This window comes from Centruroides sculpturatus, unplaced genomic scaffold (genome assembly GCF_000671375.1).
Source record: "Centruroides sculpturatus isolate CEXI.00-Female unplaced genomic scaffold, Cexi_2.0 scaffold594, whole genome shotgun sequence".
NCBI classification, from domain to species: Eukaryota; Metazoa; Arthropoda; class Arachnida; order Scorpiones; family Buthidae; genus Centruroides; species Centruroides sculpturatus.
Window position 1 is genome coordinate 418,278 of NW_019384999.1, and position 13,449 is coordinate 431,726.

The 13,449-nt window shown below is 32.0% G+C and overlaps 1 protein-coding gene across 1 annotated transcript in view; it reads left to right on the forward strand.

Annotated features, from left to right (window-relative positions):
• The window catches only part of LOC111633178 (eukaryotic initiation factor 4A-I-like), a 90,393-nt gene that overhangs the window by 37,062 nt on the left and 39,882 nt on the right, over window positions 1–13,449 (forward strand). Inside the window, exon 4 of the mRNA XM_023377700.1 lies at window positions 13,274–13,428. Within this exon, the coding sequence (XP_023233468.1) occupies window positions 13,274–13,428 (155 nt within the window). The remainder of the gene's footprint in view (window positions 1–13,273; window positions 13,429–13,449) is intronic.

Below are 13,449 nucleotides of genomic sequence, written 5' to 3' on the forward strand. Positions count from 1 at the left end.
AGTGATGTGTTGTGTAGTTTCTGGCATGATGTGACATTTTCTGCATGTGTCATTTGTGAGTGTTGTATCTTTGAGTATATGTTTTCTGTAGTTTTTAGTATTTATGACCTGATCCTGTATGGCAATCATGAATACTTCCGTTTCCCCAAACAGGCATCCCTGAGCTAACCAGCCGTTTGATGCAGTTTTGTCAACAAAATAATGGGCCAGGCCATAGGGATGTCTGCCATGGAGTGCCTTTCGCACCCATGATTGCTTAATGGTGTCTATGCTATTTATATGTTGTGTCGTGTCCATACGTTGTGAATGCAAATTTAATGGTGTATTATTTGAGTCTGCTACAGTTTCTGCTTTATGTAACTGTGACGTTTCTTGTTTTTTGCAGAAAAACTCTTGCAATGTCTGTATTTGTTTGTAGTGAAGGTTAACTATGTCAATCAGGCCATGTCTGCCGTCTTTAAGTGGAAGGGTTAATCTTTCTATGGTGGATTTAGGATGATGATGTTTATGCTTAGTAAGTGTTGTTGTTGTTTTCATTTGGAGTTGTTCAAGATCTGTGTGAGTTCAATGTATAACTCCAAAAGAGTGAATACTAGGACAACATATGTGTTTATTGCTTTAACATCATCTTATTTCATCAGTCAATAAAATACAAGCATAAGAAATAAAACAACTGTGATAAAAATATATAAATAAAACTTGAAATTATTAGAATATGTAAAAGTTTACGTCACACCTTTCACCTTGTGACGGCACACCGGTTGCGGAACACTGCACTAGAAGACTATTTTAACTTTTTTGCATTGAATGGCAGGCGAGTAGCCTACAATAAAAGGTCGACTCTGCCATGGAATTGTTATTACCTAAATAGTGTGTGAAGAGACCAAATGAAATTGACTCATCCTGTATGTATAGTCTCAGAAAATGTATTTTTTTGTAAAAATTAATTTTTTTCCAAAGTTGCATTTTCATTATTTCAACTATTTATTTAAACTGTTTTGACAACTTGAAATTTTTTTTATAGGAGTCAATGAAATGATCAAATTACTGTTATGTGGAAACCTTAACATTGAATTATGGTCTCTTAATGGCAATTTTTTATTTATTTAAAAACTTGACAATAACAAACACCAGAGTATTATAGTAATCATTCATTATAATTTTTGACCTGTTAAAATTGCCTGTCAAGACAATTTTTGTTTTTCTTCTATGCAGGGCTGTGGAGTCGTGTAAAAATCTACTGACTCCGACCAGGGGCGGACTTGTTACCGAAAGAGACTCAAATTCTGATGTCATCACGTGGCCTCAGAATAAAAGATTCAATAAATAGAGTTGTAATAAAGATAGAACATAGAAACCTTTTATTCCAAAACTAAAAGACTTCTCTAAGTAATATATAAATATGTATTCGATAATTTTTACTTTTCCGGCTGTTATATATAGCAGAGGAAACGTGTAGTGCTCGGTCAAAAAATGACCCCTCCCAAATTTTTATATTTTTGGACTTGAGACACCTTGAAATTTCGAGATATGCAAAAGATTCGAGGATTTTTCTATATGTGTGGATGTTAGACTGTGTGGGAGGGCATGATTTCGTTCACCCTGTTTGAAGCCTAATAATTTCTGTGGTCAGAATTGGAGTCAGATGGTTTAACACAGGAGTAGGTTATTAAGCGTCAAAGTGGTTGAACTAAATCATGTCCTCATATACATTCTAACATCTTATTGGGTTTTACTGTACTATTATAAAATGACAAAAAAGCTTACTTTGAGGGTAAAGACGAGTTTTATTTTATTTTTTTAAATTTTGAATGCTAATAACGAGTAAAATATTCTTTAAGAGAGATGACACATGACAACTTTTATCTCTTCACCCTGTCTACCTTTAATTAAGAACTGAAATTTAATAGTATTAATGCCCCTTTATAAGCAATCTACAGTGCCACATTTCGTTTCTTAAACTTTACCCATTCTGAGATATTGTTTAATATCTCAGAACAGAAATTAAACAAATTAGACGCCAACATGCGCGTGAATTTTTCCCCTTTTATTGGTTTTTTTGAGGGGTTCAGGAGGTTTCCAAATGTGTAGATTTGCAAAAAAAAAAAAACTTGGAGGATCAAATTTGACACGATTCCAATACTTTTTTGTTTTAAATACATGACGAGTTTGTAAGTAAAAAGAAGTCTGAGTCGGTGGATTTTTTGATGACTTCGACTCTGACTAAAACCCCAAAACTCTACGACTCTGACTCCACAGCCCTGCTTCTATGTTAATGTGTCAGTCAGCTTTATATATATAAAATTACCAATTTATATTAGCCTAACCAAAATGTCTGGCTGTTCCAAGAATATTCTGCTTACTAAACAGTAAATAAGTCTGTTGTTACAGTAATAGAAACCAAGATCAATATTATTATTATTTCAGAAATAAGACTATTTAGTCAAGCAATCCCAAATTTTTGTTTCATTTATCAAGTTATGTTTTCAAAAGGTTTGCTCAAAGATGTTTTTTATTATCATATTTTGAAGAGTTATAGTCGCTGTCAAGTATAAGATGTACCCGTATTTTGAGAAAAAGTGTAGAAAAAACTTTTTTAATGGGATTGTCTAAAGATGCATTTTATTTGTTTTTTTTATTCGAGAATATGAAGGATGTATGAATCAATACCTTTATTAAACTGAAATAATCATCATTTTTTAATGTAAACTCAGAGGTCACGTGATGACAGTTGACAGAACATTGCTGTGGTGACTCGTGCCATTCGGTTGCAGGACCATCTGCTTAACGGACCACTGCACAGGTTGGTTACTAGAGTGGACCACTATTGTAGATAATTTCACTAAAAATGGTTACCTGTCGAGTATAAGACGCACTATGATTTTGAGCCCCAAAAAGTAGTAAAAAAATGTGAGACTTATACTCATCAAAATATGGTACTTTGTTTAATTTCTTCTTTGTTGATACTACTACATATAAATTTTATATGAACTAAAATATTAATTAAAGGTTTAAAAATGAATCAAATAGGTTAATGTGTTAATTATTGGGTTGTTCAGAAAGTAAGTTCGTTCTTTTTTTCATGGAAAAAAACACAATATTTTTATAATAAATAAATATTTTATTGAATTATATATCGACCATTTTGGTCAAATACCTGTTGTCATCGTTTCTGGTAGTAGCATGATTTCATTCATAAAAGTTTTGATCGTTGCTTACAAAAAACTGATCCAAGTAATTTTTGACATTGTCATTTCAAGTAAATATCTTAAAATAAAAAAAAAAATTGTATAGACCGGAACAAGTAATAATCTGAGGGTGCCTAATCTGGCACATATGGTTGGTGTGATAGCACATCCCATCTAAGCTGTAACAGTTTCTGACGAGTTCCCAAACTTCTGTGAAATTTAGCATTATCATGGTAAAACACTACACCTGTTTTGTTGATCAATTCTGGTTGCCTTTTCTGTTTGATGATGATATTCAATTTGTTTACTCAATGGCAGTACACTTTCAAATCAATTGTTAANTGTTTTTATATTTTTCAATATATTTATTTTGTTTGTACAAAATAAAAAAATAATTTTTAACGATACAATAGTCTTTGTTAGGCTTAACATCGACGAAAATTCAACGCAAAGTGACACGCAACGGATAAAAATTTCGACATCGGATACGTTAAACTATTTTTTCGTATGTAAATCAGTTATCCGGACAACCCCAGTCCCCAATTGATTCGGAAAATCGACGCTCTACTGTATTTACATTAATCATCAGATTTAAATAAGATGAAATGTGTTTTTTTACAGAAACAAAGAATTTTTCAGAAAAAAGGTTTTTTGTATGTTTATCAGGAAGATGATCTCTATAAAATGATATATATTTCATTAAAATGTTCATTAATAATTCCCATCCTTTCCTTGTCAGTTTGCTAATGATCTTACTAGTGAAAAATTAAGAACATTTTTTAGTTAATTTGATTTCACTGTTTGATGTTATACATCAGTTATTTAATATGAATAATAATTCATTTTTTTAATGTTCAATGTTATTAATTATACAGATCTGATTGCGAACAAACATATTTGCTTTTTCTATGTTGGTTTTGATAAGTGATCTGATTAGAAATATATCATTAATATTGTATATAAATGAGTATATAAATCTATGTTGTTCATTCTTATGCCAGATTGAAATTATAGTTGAAATGAAAGAATTTAGTTTAGCAACAACTACTATCAAAAAAAAATCATACATTAGATCATGTTACAACCTTATAATAAGCAATCTTATAATTCCTTTATTTGCATTAGATATTTTTATATGATAGAACATGTCATGAATAATGCATATCTGTAAAGGCTTCTAACCATTAATAATTTTATTTTTATAATAATGAAAGTAATATACTATTGAATAAAAATAAACAATTATATAAACATTATCTGATTAAACAGTAGATAAGATTTTTCTATATAATTTATTTTTTATACCAAAATAGTGAAAATTAAGCCTGAATATAGATACAATAATAAAACAGTTTATATAGTTTAGATGATGCACAAAAATGTTATTAATGGATACAAAAGTTAATTGAATTTTCAAATACTTTTGAATGTTTTGTTAATGGAACTTTAACAAACAAATCTGATTTTTATTTAAGAATTTCAGAATCAACGAAACCAGGAGTTGAGTTGAACTATAGCATCCATTCATTTTGACAAGAAGGAATTTATTAAAATAACTAATTTTTTAAATGTAACAATCAAAATGAATTATTTTAAAAAATTAACTGAAACTTAAGGTGTACATGAGATGTGAAACAAAACCAAAACTGCAATAAAATAGAAGCTTATATGATGATTAGTTTTATATAAACAGCTAAAAAGTAATAAAGCAAATATGTAATGTGAATAATAAAAACATTCTTACTACACCCAATACGTTTAAAGCTATACATCAACGAAAGCCGAATATTATCAGGCTAATATTAATTAAATTATTTAATTAATTTATAATTATTACATTTATCAANTTATTTTTATAATAATGAAAGTAATATACTATTGAATAAAAATAAACAATTATATAAACATTATCTGATTAAACACCTAGTTCGCGGTTGCAAACTAGGTGTTTAATCAAGATAATGTTTGCAACCGCAAACTAGGTGTTTAGTAGTTAATGCTAATGATGAATACAATTTTACTTATTGTGCAGTTAAGTTTTTGCTGTATGTTTTTTTGGTAACATGTAAATTACAGTCAAACCTTTGCTTTGATTTGTTCCTAAAAGTTCTCAAACCAAAAATTTTCCCATAAGAAACAATATACGTGGTAAAATGTATTAATTTGTTCTCGATCCCAAAACAAAACTTAGTTGTTGTTGTTGTTATATTTCACGCCTAAAAATGCAATATATATTATATATAATAAAATAGACTCAGTTTTTCCTGGATGAAATATAACCAAATCAATCAAGACAGACAAGTCTGACAAACAAGACCTTTCCGAAATATTGAAACAGCTAAAAAGTAATAAAGCAAATATGTAATGTGAATAATAAAAACATTCTTACTACACCCAATACGTTTAAAGCTATACATCAACGAAAGCCGAATATTATCAGGCTAATATTAATTAAATTATTTAATTAATTTATAATTATTAAATTTATCAAGAGATAGCGCCCAATGCGTAACTCTAATGCCAAATTGTCTATTAAATTATTATTATTATAGCCGTTTCTAGCCTGATAATATTTTCATCAGAATTTCCGGATCTCTTTCGGTAATAAGTCTGCCCCTGGTCAGAGTTGGTAGATTTTTACACGACTCCACAGCCCTGCATAGAAGAAAAACAAAAATACCCCTTGTAATTTTTATAGTGGACAAAGATTAAAAAATTTAATGTGCCGTTTGATTTGAGCTATGTTGCAGCATTTTGAAATAAAATCAGTCTATTTACCAGCAGTTCATATATTTCAATTATATTACAATCTTTATTTCCCATGTGCTTTTATAAATCATTTAACTTTTCAATTTTTAACCTTTATTGGGTAGTTTTGAAAACTTTATTTTTCTGCTACTGCTTCTCATCATTGCCTAAACTACCATTTCTGGGTTTCAGTTGACATTTTAAATACGACTTCTCTAAAATAATTATATTAATAGATAGCAAAAAACATTTTAATATGACTTTAAGCAAAAAATAATACTGTGTTAATAGAATAATTGTGTTTTTATCATCTGATTAGATGGGTTAATATTAAATAATTTTACATATTGTGTAAATGATTAAGTGGAGAAATGCAAAAAATTTACATGATGGAAGAAAATTATAATGGGTATTGAAATCATGTCTTCTTGCACATCAAAATGCAGAACCAACAAACTAGACAATTTGGCCATTGTCACTTCTTATTAGTACAGTAGAGCGTCGATTTTCCGAAAGTCAATCATCCGAAAGAATTCCAGTCGGCAAATTTTAATTTTCGCCAGTGCTGTGGCGCCTCAATCTTTGGCTATGTCTTGGGCTACTCAAATATTTTACGTTTTTGATACTAAATTAACATCTGAAGTATAATTTTTTATTGTTTTTATATTTTTCAATATATTTATTTTGTTTGTACAAAANCAAAGGCAATTAGATACCTTGGGCTGATCCTGGACCAGAAGCTGCTATGGAAGGAGCACATATACAGTATTTATGACAAAGCAACGAAGGTCTCATGTGCCATGGCCTCTATCGCCCGTAATAAATGGGGTCTGAGCTACAGGGCCAGGAGGGCCACCTATGTGGCGGTAACCCAACAGATTATCACCTACGGTTGTGAAGTTTGGGGATACAGGGTGTCAAACGCTCATATTAAGCGTAAATTGTTATCAATTCAGAGGCTAGCGGCCATCTATGTGGCAAGGGCGTATAGGACAGCCCCGACTGACGGGCTCCTGGCGATAGCAAACCTGATGCCAGTGGACCTACTTATAGCAGAAAGGTATATCTCTTATAATATGAGGAAGCTAGCCGAAAAGAAAATCACTAAAGAAGACTATGACAAAAAGATAGCTCCTTTTGTGGTAGGAGATGTCATTCCTAATCTGTCAACCCTTATCACAGAAAAGGGGCTGGATATCACGACACCATTAAACCTACATCCCGCAAGGAATAAAAACTATGAAATCTCCCTCGACAACTACAATCAAACAAGCAATAGTATCAATATTTATACGGACGGTTCCCACACAGACGATGGTACGGGGGGTGCTATTGTAATTCACTCAACAACGGGTAAAACCACCTACCAGAAATATTTCAGGCTGGCGAATTATTGTTCGAACAATCAAGCCGAATCTCTTGCCATTTGGAAAGCCATTGAATTTGTCACCAACAATAGTGGGAAGCTTAAAGGAAGTGAAATCATTATAAACACTGATAGCAGAGTAGCATTACACCAAATTAGAAAAGGTAATACCAAACTTCCAATAATTAAAAATATTCTGTGTGTCTTAGATACCCTTCGGACCCCAATTATTCTTAAGTGGATAAGGGGCCACTCTGGTATCAAGGGCAATGAGCAGGCGGACTTGCTAGCTAGAAAAGCAATCACCAATCTCAAAGACAGTACGTATGACAAGATCCCCTTAAGCTGGGTCAGAAAGAATCTGCACACTTACTTCATTGGCCGCTGGCAATTCCAGTGGAACAACAGTAACACCGGAAGGACGGTACACAGATTCCTTCCCTCAATCACTGACAGGAAGAAATATCACCACTTCATCCCTAACTACGAACTCACACAGCTTATCACCGGTCACGGCAACCTGAGGAGCTACCTGGCCCGCTTCCTCAACAAGGGAGACGGGCTTTGTCCCTGCCCCCTTGCCTCCTGGGAGGACAGCGAGCATATCCTGTGCTACTGTCAGCTATACAACAAGGAAAGGAAAACTATAATTTCAGCCGCTTTGGAAGAAAACATCGCATGGCCCTGTACTTTTGATTGCCTGATTAGCAACAAGAAACTTTATGAGGCGCTAATCAAGTTCATCAAGAACATTAAAATCTTCAACTGAGTCTTCTGTGTCTGTGCCATCCTCTACTGGAAGAGGGGCTCCTATGGCTGTTTACGGCAATGTAAACAGCCATCTGGAGCAGGTATATGTAAATGTATATATTAGTTGTATTTTCTCATTTATTGTGTTTATTTGTAATAATGTATTTTAGTTTTATTATTCCTGTTTACTGTTTAGCCTATGTTAGGCTCAACCCTGTATACCGCGATATTAATTCTTTTGTATATTGGGCTTGTTAATAGTTACCTTGTAAGTTATCTAGTTAAGGCTGTAACGGGTCTTCTTGCCGGTACTCATGCACGGTAACCCGCCAACTTGGGTTGGTCTTGGTCTGTCCTGTAATTACTTTCTAGGGGGTACTGGCAAATACCTGCCAATTTCCGTGTGTTAACCCTATAATATGTTTTGTGCCGCTTCCACTGTAAATAGGCACTGTCTGTCTCTGCGTGCATATTGTCACTTTCAATCTCTGTACCATTATTGGATCATTTTGTAGTCACCGTTTTTTGCTCCCTGTATGTGTTTCATGTTAAATCAACGGACCCGTGTAGGCGCTCATGGATCCCACTTCATCCTTCACCACCTCTCCTTCCCCCACCTCTCCACCTTCACTCACCACTCCTTCTTCTCTCTTTCCTCCCCTTTCACAGGCTATGCTCACTGCTCGGCCATGTCTTTCTCTCTTTAGTCTTTAGTTTCCAGGTACAAAGAACATAACATAACTTGAAACAAAACAACATAAATTTCACACCAAAGTAGTTATGATGTAAGACAGTGAGTATTTCACACTGCAACTTAGCCTGAAAAAAAGTGAAAAATTAAGATTCCACTTGTAGACAAATAAGTATAATTGCCTTCAGGTATAATGATCACTGCAGAACATGACAAATTGTATTTCAAAAACAAGTTCAAGCTTTTGGTCCCAGAAAGAAGTTTGCAAATGATGATATGGTGATTGATGTAGTTCTTCAATGATTACAGGATCAATCAAAAGATTTCCACATGTTAGAATATTGTTGGTAGACTAATGGAGAAAATGTCAAAACCTATCAGAAAGCTATGTTGAAAAAGTGTTTGTAATTTATTTCTATGTAAAATATTTGTGAAGCAATAAAATAAGTCTGAATACTTATTGGACAACCCTTATCTAAACAAAAACAGTTAATAAATTTTGTTTAATTATTATTTAGTACCTTTAAACATCTGATTCATGGATGGCATTTATATTACATAAATGTTAATTAATTTCGTTTTTATTTGTTAATTTGGTTTAAATTTAATTACAATTCATACCAATAAATGTAAGAAGTATCTTACTCTTATGCACATCAAAATTTAATTTGAATAATGTTGTCATTGATGGTTTGTATTATGATGTACAAGGTGTAACAATTAAATTTCAGGACTGGGGTAATAAAAGGACACAAAGAACATATAATGAAAAACCCTTTTAATATGTTTCAAAGTAATCCCGCTGGAGGGCAATGCACTTCGCGCAACACTTGTACAAGTTCTTGAAACACTCAGCAAAGTCACTTTCGTTGACAGCTCTCAATTCCTTGGTCACATTGCACTGTATGTCCTCCAGGTCGTCGAATCTTTGTCCCTTTAATGCGATTTTGATTTTCGGAAATTCGAGTCATCATCAACATCTTGAATGAACTGTTGACACGCTTCCAGCCAGAGACACTTTTGGTCCTCAGTGAGATAATCCGGAACAAAGCAGGAACAGATTTTTCTTTTGCCCAAATCTTCGGTGATGATTAAGTGAGTTGTCTCCACTATCATTTGAATAGACATTTGACGGTCATATCACAGCAAGTCTCTGATTTTTTTCAATGTTTTTTGGTGTTTGAACTGATTGAGGTCGTCCAGGACGAGCATCAACCTCAAGGTCTTCCCGACCATCCCTGAAGTGCACAAACCACCCAAAAACATGAGAGCGGGATAGGGCATCATTTCCATAAACTTGCTTGATGAGGGCATATGTCTCTGTTGCACTTTTACCCAACTTGTAATAAAACTTAATGTTCACTTTTTGTTCCATGTCAAAAACGTAACAGCACTTTCTCACAACAATATGTGAATGGCGTACAGAAAAAGAATGAGTTTGAGACACACAAAAATCTTTGCAGACAAGTAGCCGGATGGTTGAACTATTATGACAAGCTTAGACAAGTTTCTGCACACTGACACTGCAGCACTACACAACCAGTCTCAGAATTAAATTGTCACACCTTGTATAAAATGATGAGAGGTGATCCAGGCACCACTAACCTATGAATTGGTCCTATGGATGAAGTCCTGTCATTGATTGGTTGGGCTGTCAGTTTTTTTTAACACACAGATGGTTAACTCCCTATACTTTATCTTTCTAATCTGTGGCTGGCTTTTGTCAAGTAGCTCATTTGGCAACCAAGTCATTGTGCAGCAACTGGAGCAAATATGGCATTCAAAACCCGAGGTTTGACTGCTTAAGCATACAGATAAATTGTGCTACTGCAGTGATTATTATTTTTTCATAATAATAGATTGAATTGTTGCAGGACCATTTCTTTGCTAAATGACAGCTTTGTCTGTGTTAATAATAATAATCCTTTGCAGCAGTAGCAACCATTTATTTTAGATTGGTATGAAATAAATTAAAAAATATGAATTTTTTTTAAGTGATAGACTTGCCAATGGACAATACAGTCGACCCCCCCCATAATTACGATTCCTATAAAACTACAAAAAAATATACGTATTTTGGAAATGTTGAGTCGGATTAGTGTAGAATCGATTAATTTTATGGAAGAAAACCTTTCAATCAGCCGTAGTCCGTAAACTTGACACGTGTCGGGCTGTGATTGGAACGACTTGTAAGAAATCAGATTCCTAATAAATTGGAACGTATCTATATCTTATAGGGGGGTCGACTGTATGGAATTCTGTTGTTTATATTTAGTTTTCATAATATGCTATGTAATCTACACAATTGCCTAGTATACTGAAATATGATCATTAAAATGAGCTTTGTGGAGAGGTGGTGATTTATCTGGCTTCATGCATTAAGAATGAGAAGATAAGTGTGTTCAGATTTATAGGACACTGTTAATATCTATGAAACCATGTTGCACTGTGCATAATGTAGCAAATGTTTTCATTTCAAATAAAATAAATAAATATTGTATTCATTTCAGTGCTGTTTAGTTTCAGGTCTGTTCAATTATCAATATTTCTTGGCTTCTTAATTTATGAGTACCAAATGTCAGCTATTTGCTTACTGTGCAAAATACTGTTTAGTTTTTGAATGCAATAATGATGATTTAATGTAGTTTTATACTATTGTGTAATGAAATGGATTCTTAATTACAGAAGTTGAAAATCATTTTAAAGTTTGAAATGAAATTCAATAAATTTGTTTGGTGATTATTAAGTTAAGAGTGCAAGTTGTCATTGTTTTTGGTTACAAAATAATTATTGCAAAATAGAAAATACTTAGTAATAGTTAATTCAAAAAAAATTTTTAAATTGCTTTGTTTCAAATTATAAAAAAAAAATTGTTTCTTTCCTAAAAGAAATAATTTTTATAGTTTGAATTAAGCAGATTTTTATTGCGAATCTGATAAATGTGTTGGAGACTGTATTCATAAATGACATAATTGGACATTGATGAAAATTATTTTTGTTAGTGATTAGTTAGAAATTTTTAGTAATAGTGATTAGTTAAGAATTTTTAATAATAATGAATTTGTAGTTTTTACAGTTAAGAACTAGATATTTCAATGGAAATGTTGTAAATATTAATATTTCAGATAGATATTTTAAGTATTGTTATCTCAAATGAATTGTTTGTGTGTGTACTTTTGAACTCACTCACTGTATTTGAAATAAAATCTTATAAATTGGATTCCTTTTTATTGCAAAAAGTTCACAATAATTTTTTTAAATGATAATTTATATGAAAAAAAATGTTTTGTTATTACAGTAGTACCTCAGGGTACAAAATTAATCCATTCCGAAACTGAGATCATATCATGAAAATGTCGTAAGGTGAATCATTTTTCCCTATATAATTACATGTAAAATTAAATAATCCGTTCCAACACGAAAAATACTCGAAGCTAAGTAGTACATTAAAAAAATAACAACAACTATAGTAAGGAAAACACTGAAAAATGCATTTTGTAGTTGTAAATGTATAAATAACTATAATAGAATAATAATTTGATTTTAAAAAAAAATGTAGTTTTATTTGCACTTTGAGGATAGATGGCGGTGGAGGTTTAAACTGGTGGCAGAGGAGAGGGAAAAGCTTAACTTACATAACATAATGTAACAATAACTTAAAAATAACTTAACACTAATTTTTTTATTTTTTCTGTTTTATATATATTTTTTAATTTTTTATTCACTGCTTTTTGCTTTCTTTCCTTCAATTCCACTACCACTTTCACTGGATAGAGGTTGCTTGGTAAAATATCTATCCAAAGAGGTTTGGCTTTGTCTACTTTTTAAAATGTTTCTAAAATGACTTAGGCCAATGTCATTACTCCGACCAGCAATATGGCCAATGTGACCTTTTCGGGATGTTTTTTTTTTTTCAATAAAATTAGTCACTTTCTGATAATACCTCAAGATTTCCTTTATCGAGCGAGATCCTTCCATGACAAAGCAAACATGCAGACTGAGACCGATGAACAGAAGTGAATAAAAAATGGTGCTGCAAACTAATGTAACGTTGTATGGTATGTTTTTGTTCATACCATGGAGCAAAATTATGTTCAAATTTCATGTATCCTGAAAATTTCGTATCCTCAAGCGTTCATATCATGAGGTACTACTGTGTACAAAAAATTCTACACTATTTCTATTTGCATTCTCATAAAAACCTACAATCTGAATGAATGAAATAAAATGAGATGATGTAGCTAAAGATTGTATATTCTGTAAATTTCAGTGAAAATTGCATTAAATAGGATTTTTGCTTGCTTTTTTTATTTGCTTAATACTATTGTTAATTTTAATGTAAACAATTCATTAGTATTAAAAAATATGTTGATTTGAATTTTAAAACAATTGAAATATTGTTAGTATATTTGTGTTTATTGTAGATAGTAATTAATTAAAGATATCATTAAATTTAATAGTAGTAAAAAATTTATAGTTTAATTGCATCTAAAATTTTCAAAAATAATTTTGCAAGTTTTTTTCTTGTAGAGCAATTGGGATGAAGTTGTTGACAATTTTGACCATATGGGATTGCGTGAAGATCTTCTCCGTGGTATTTATGCCTATGGTTTTGAAAAGCCATCTGCTATCCAACAGCGTGCCATAATTCCTTGTGTTAAAGGTATCAAAACTTTTAAATATATGCCTTTATAATGAGCACCTTT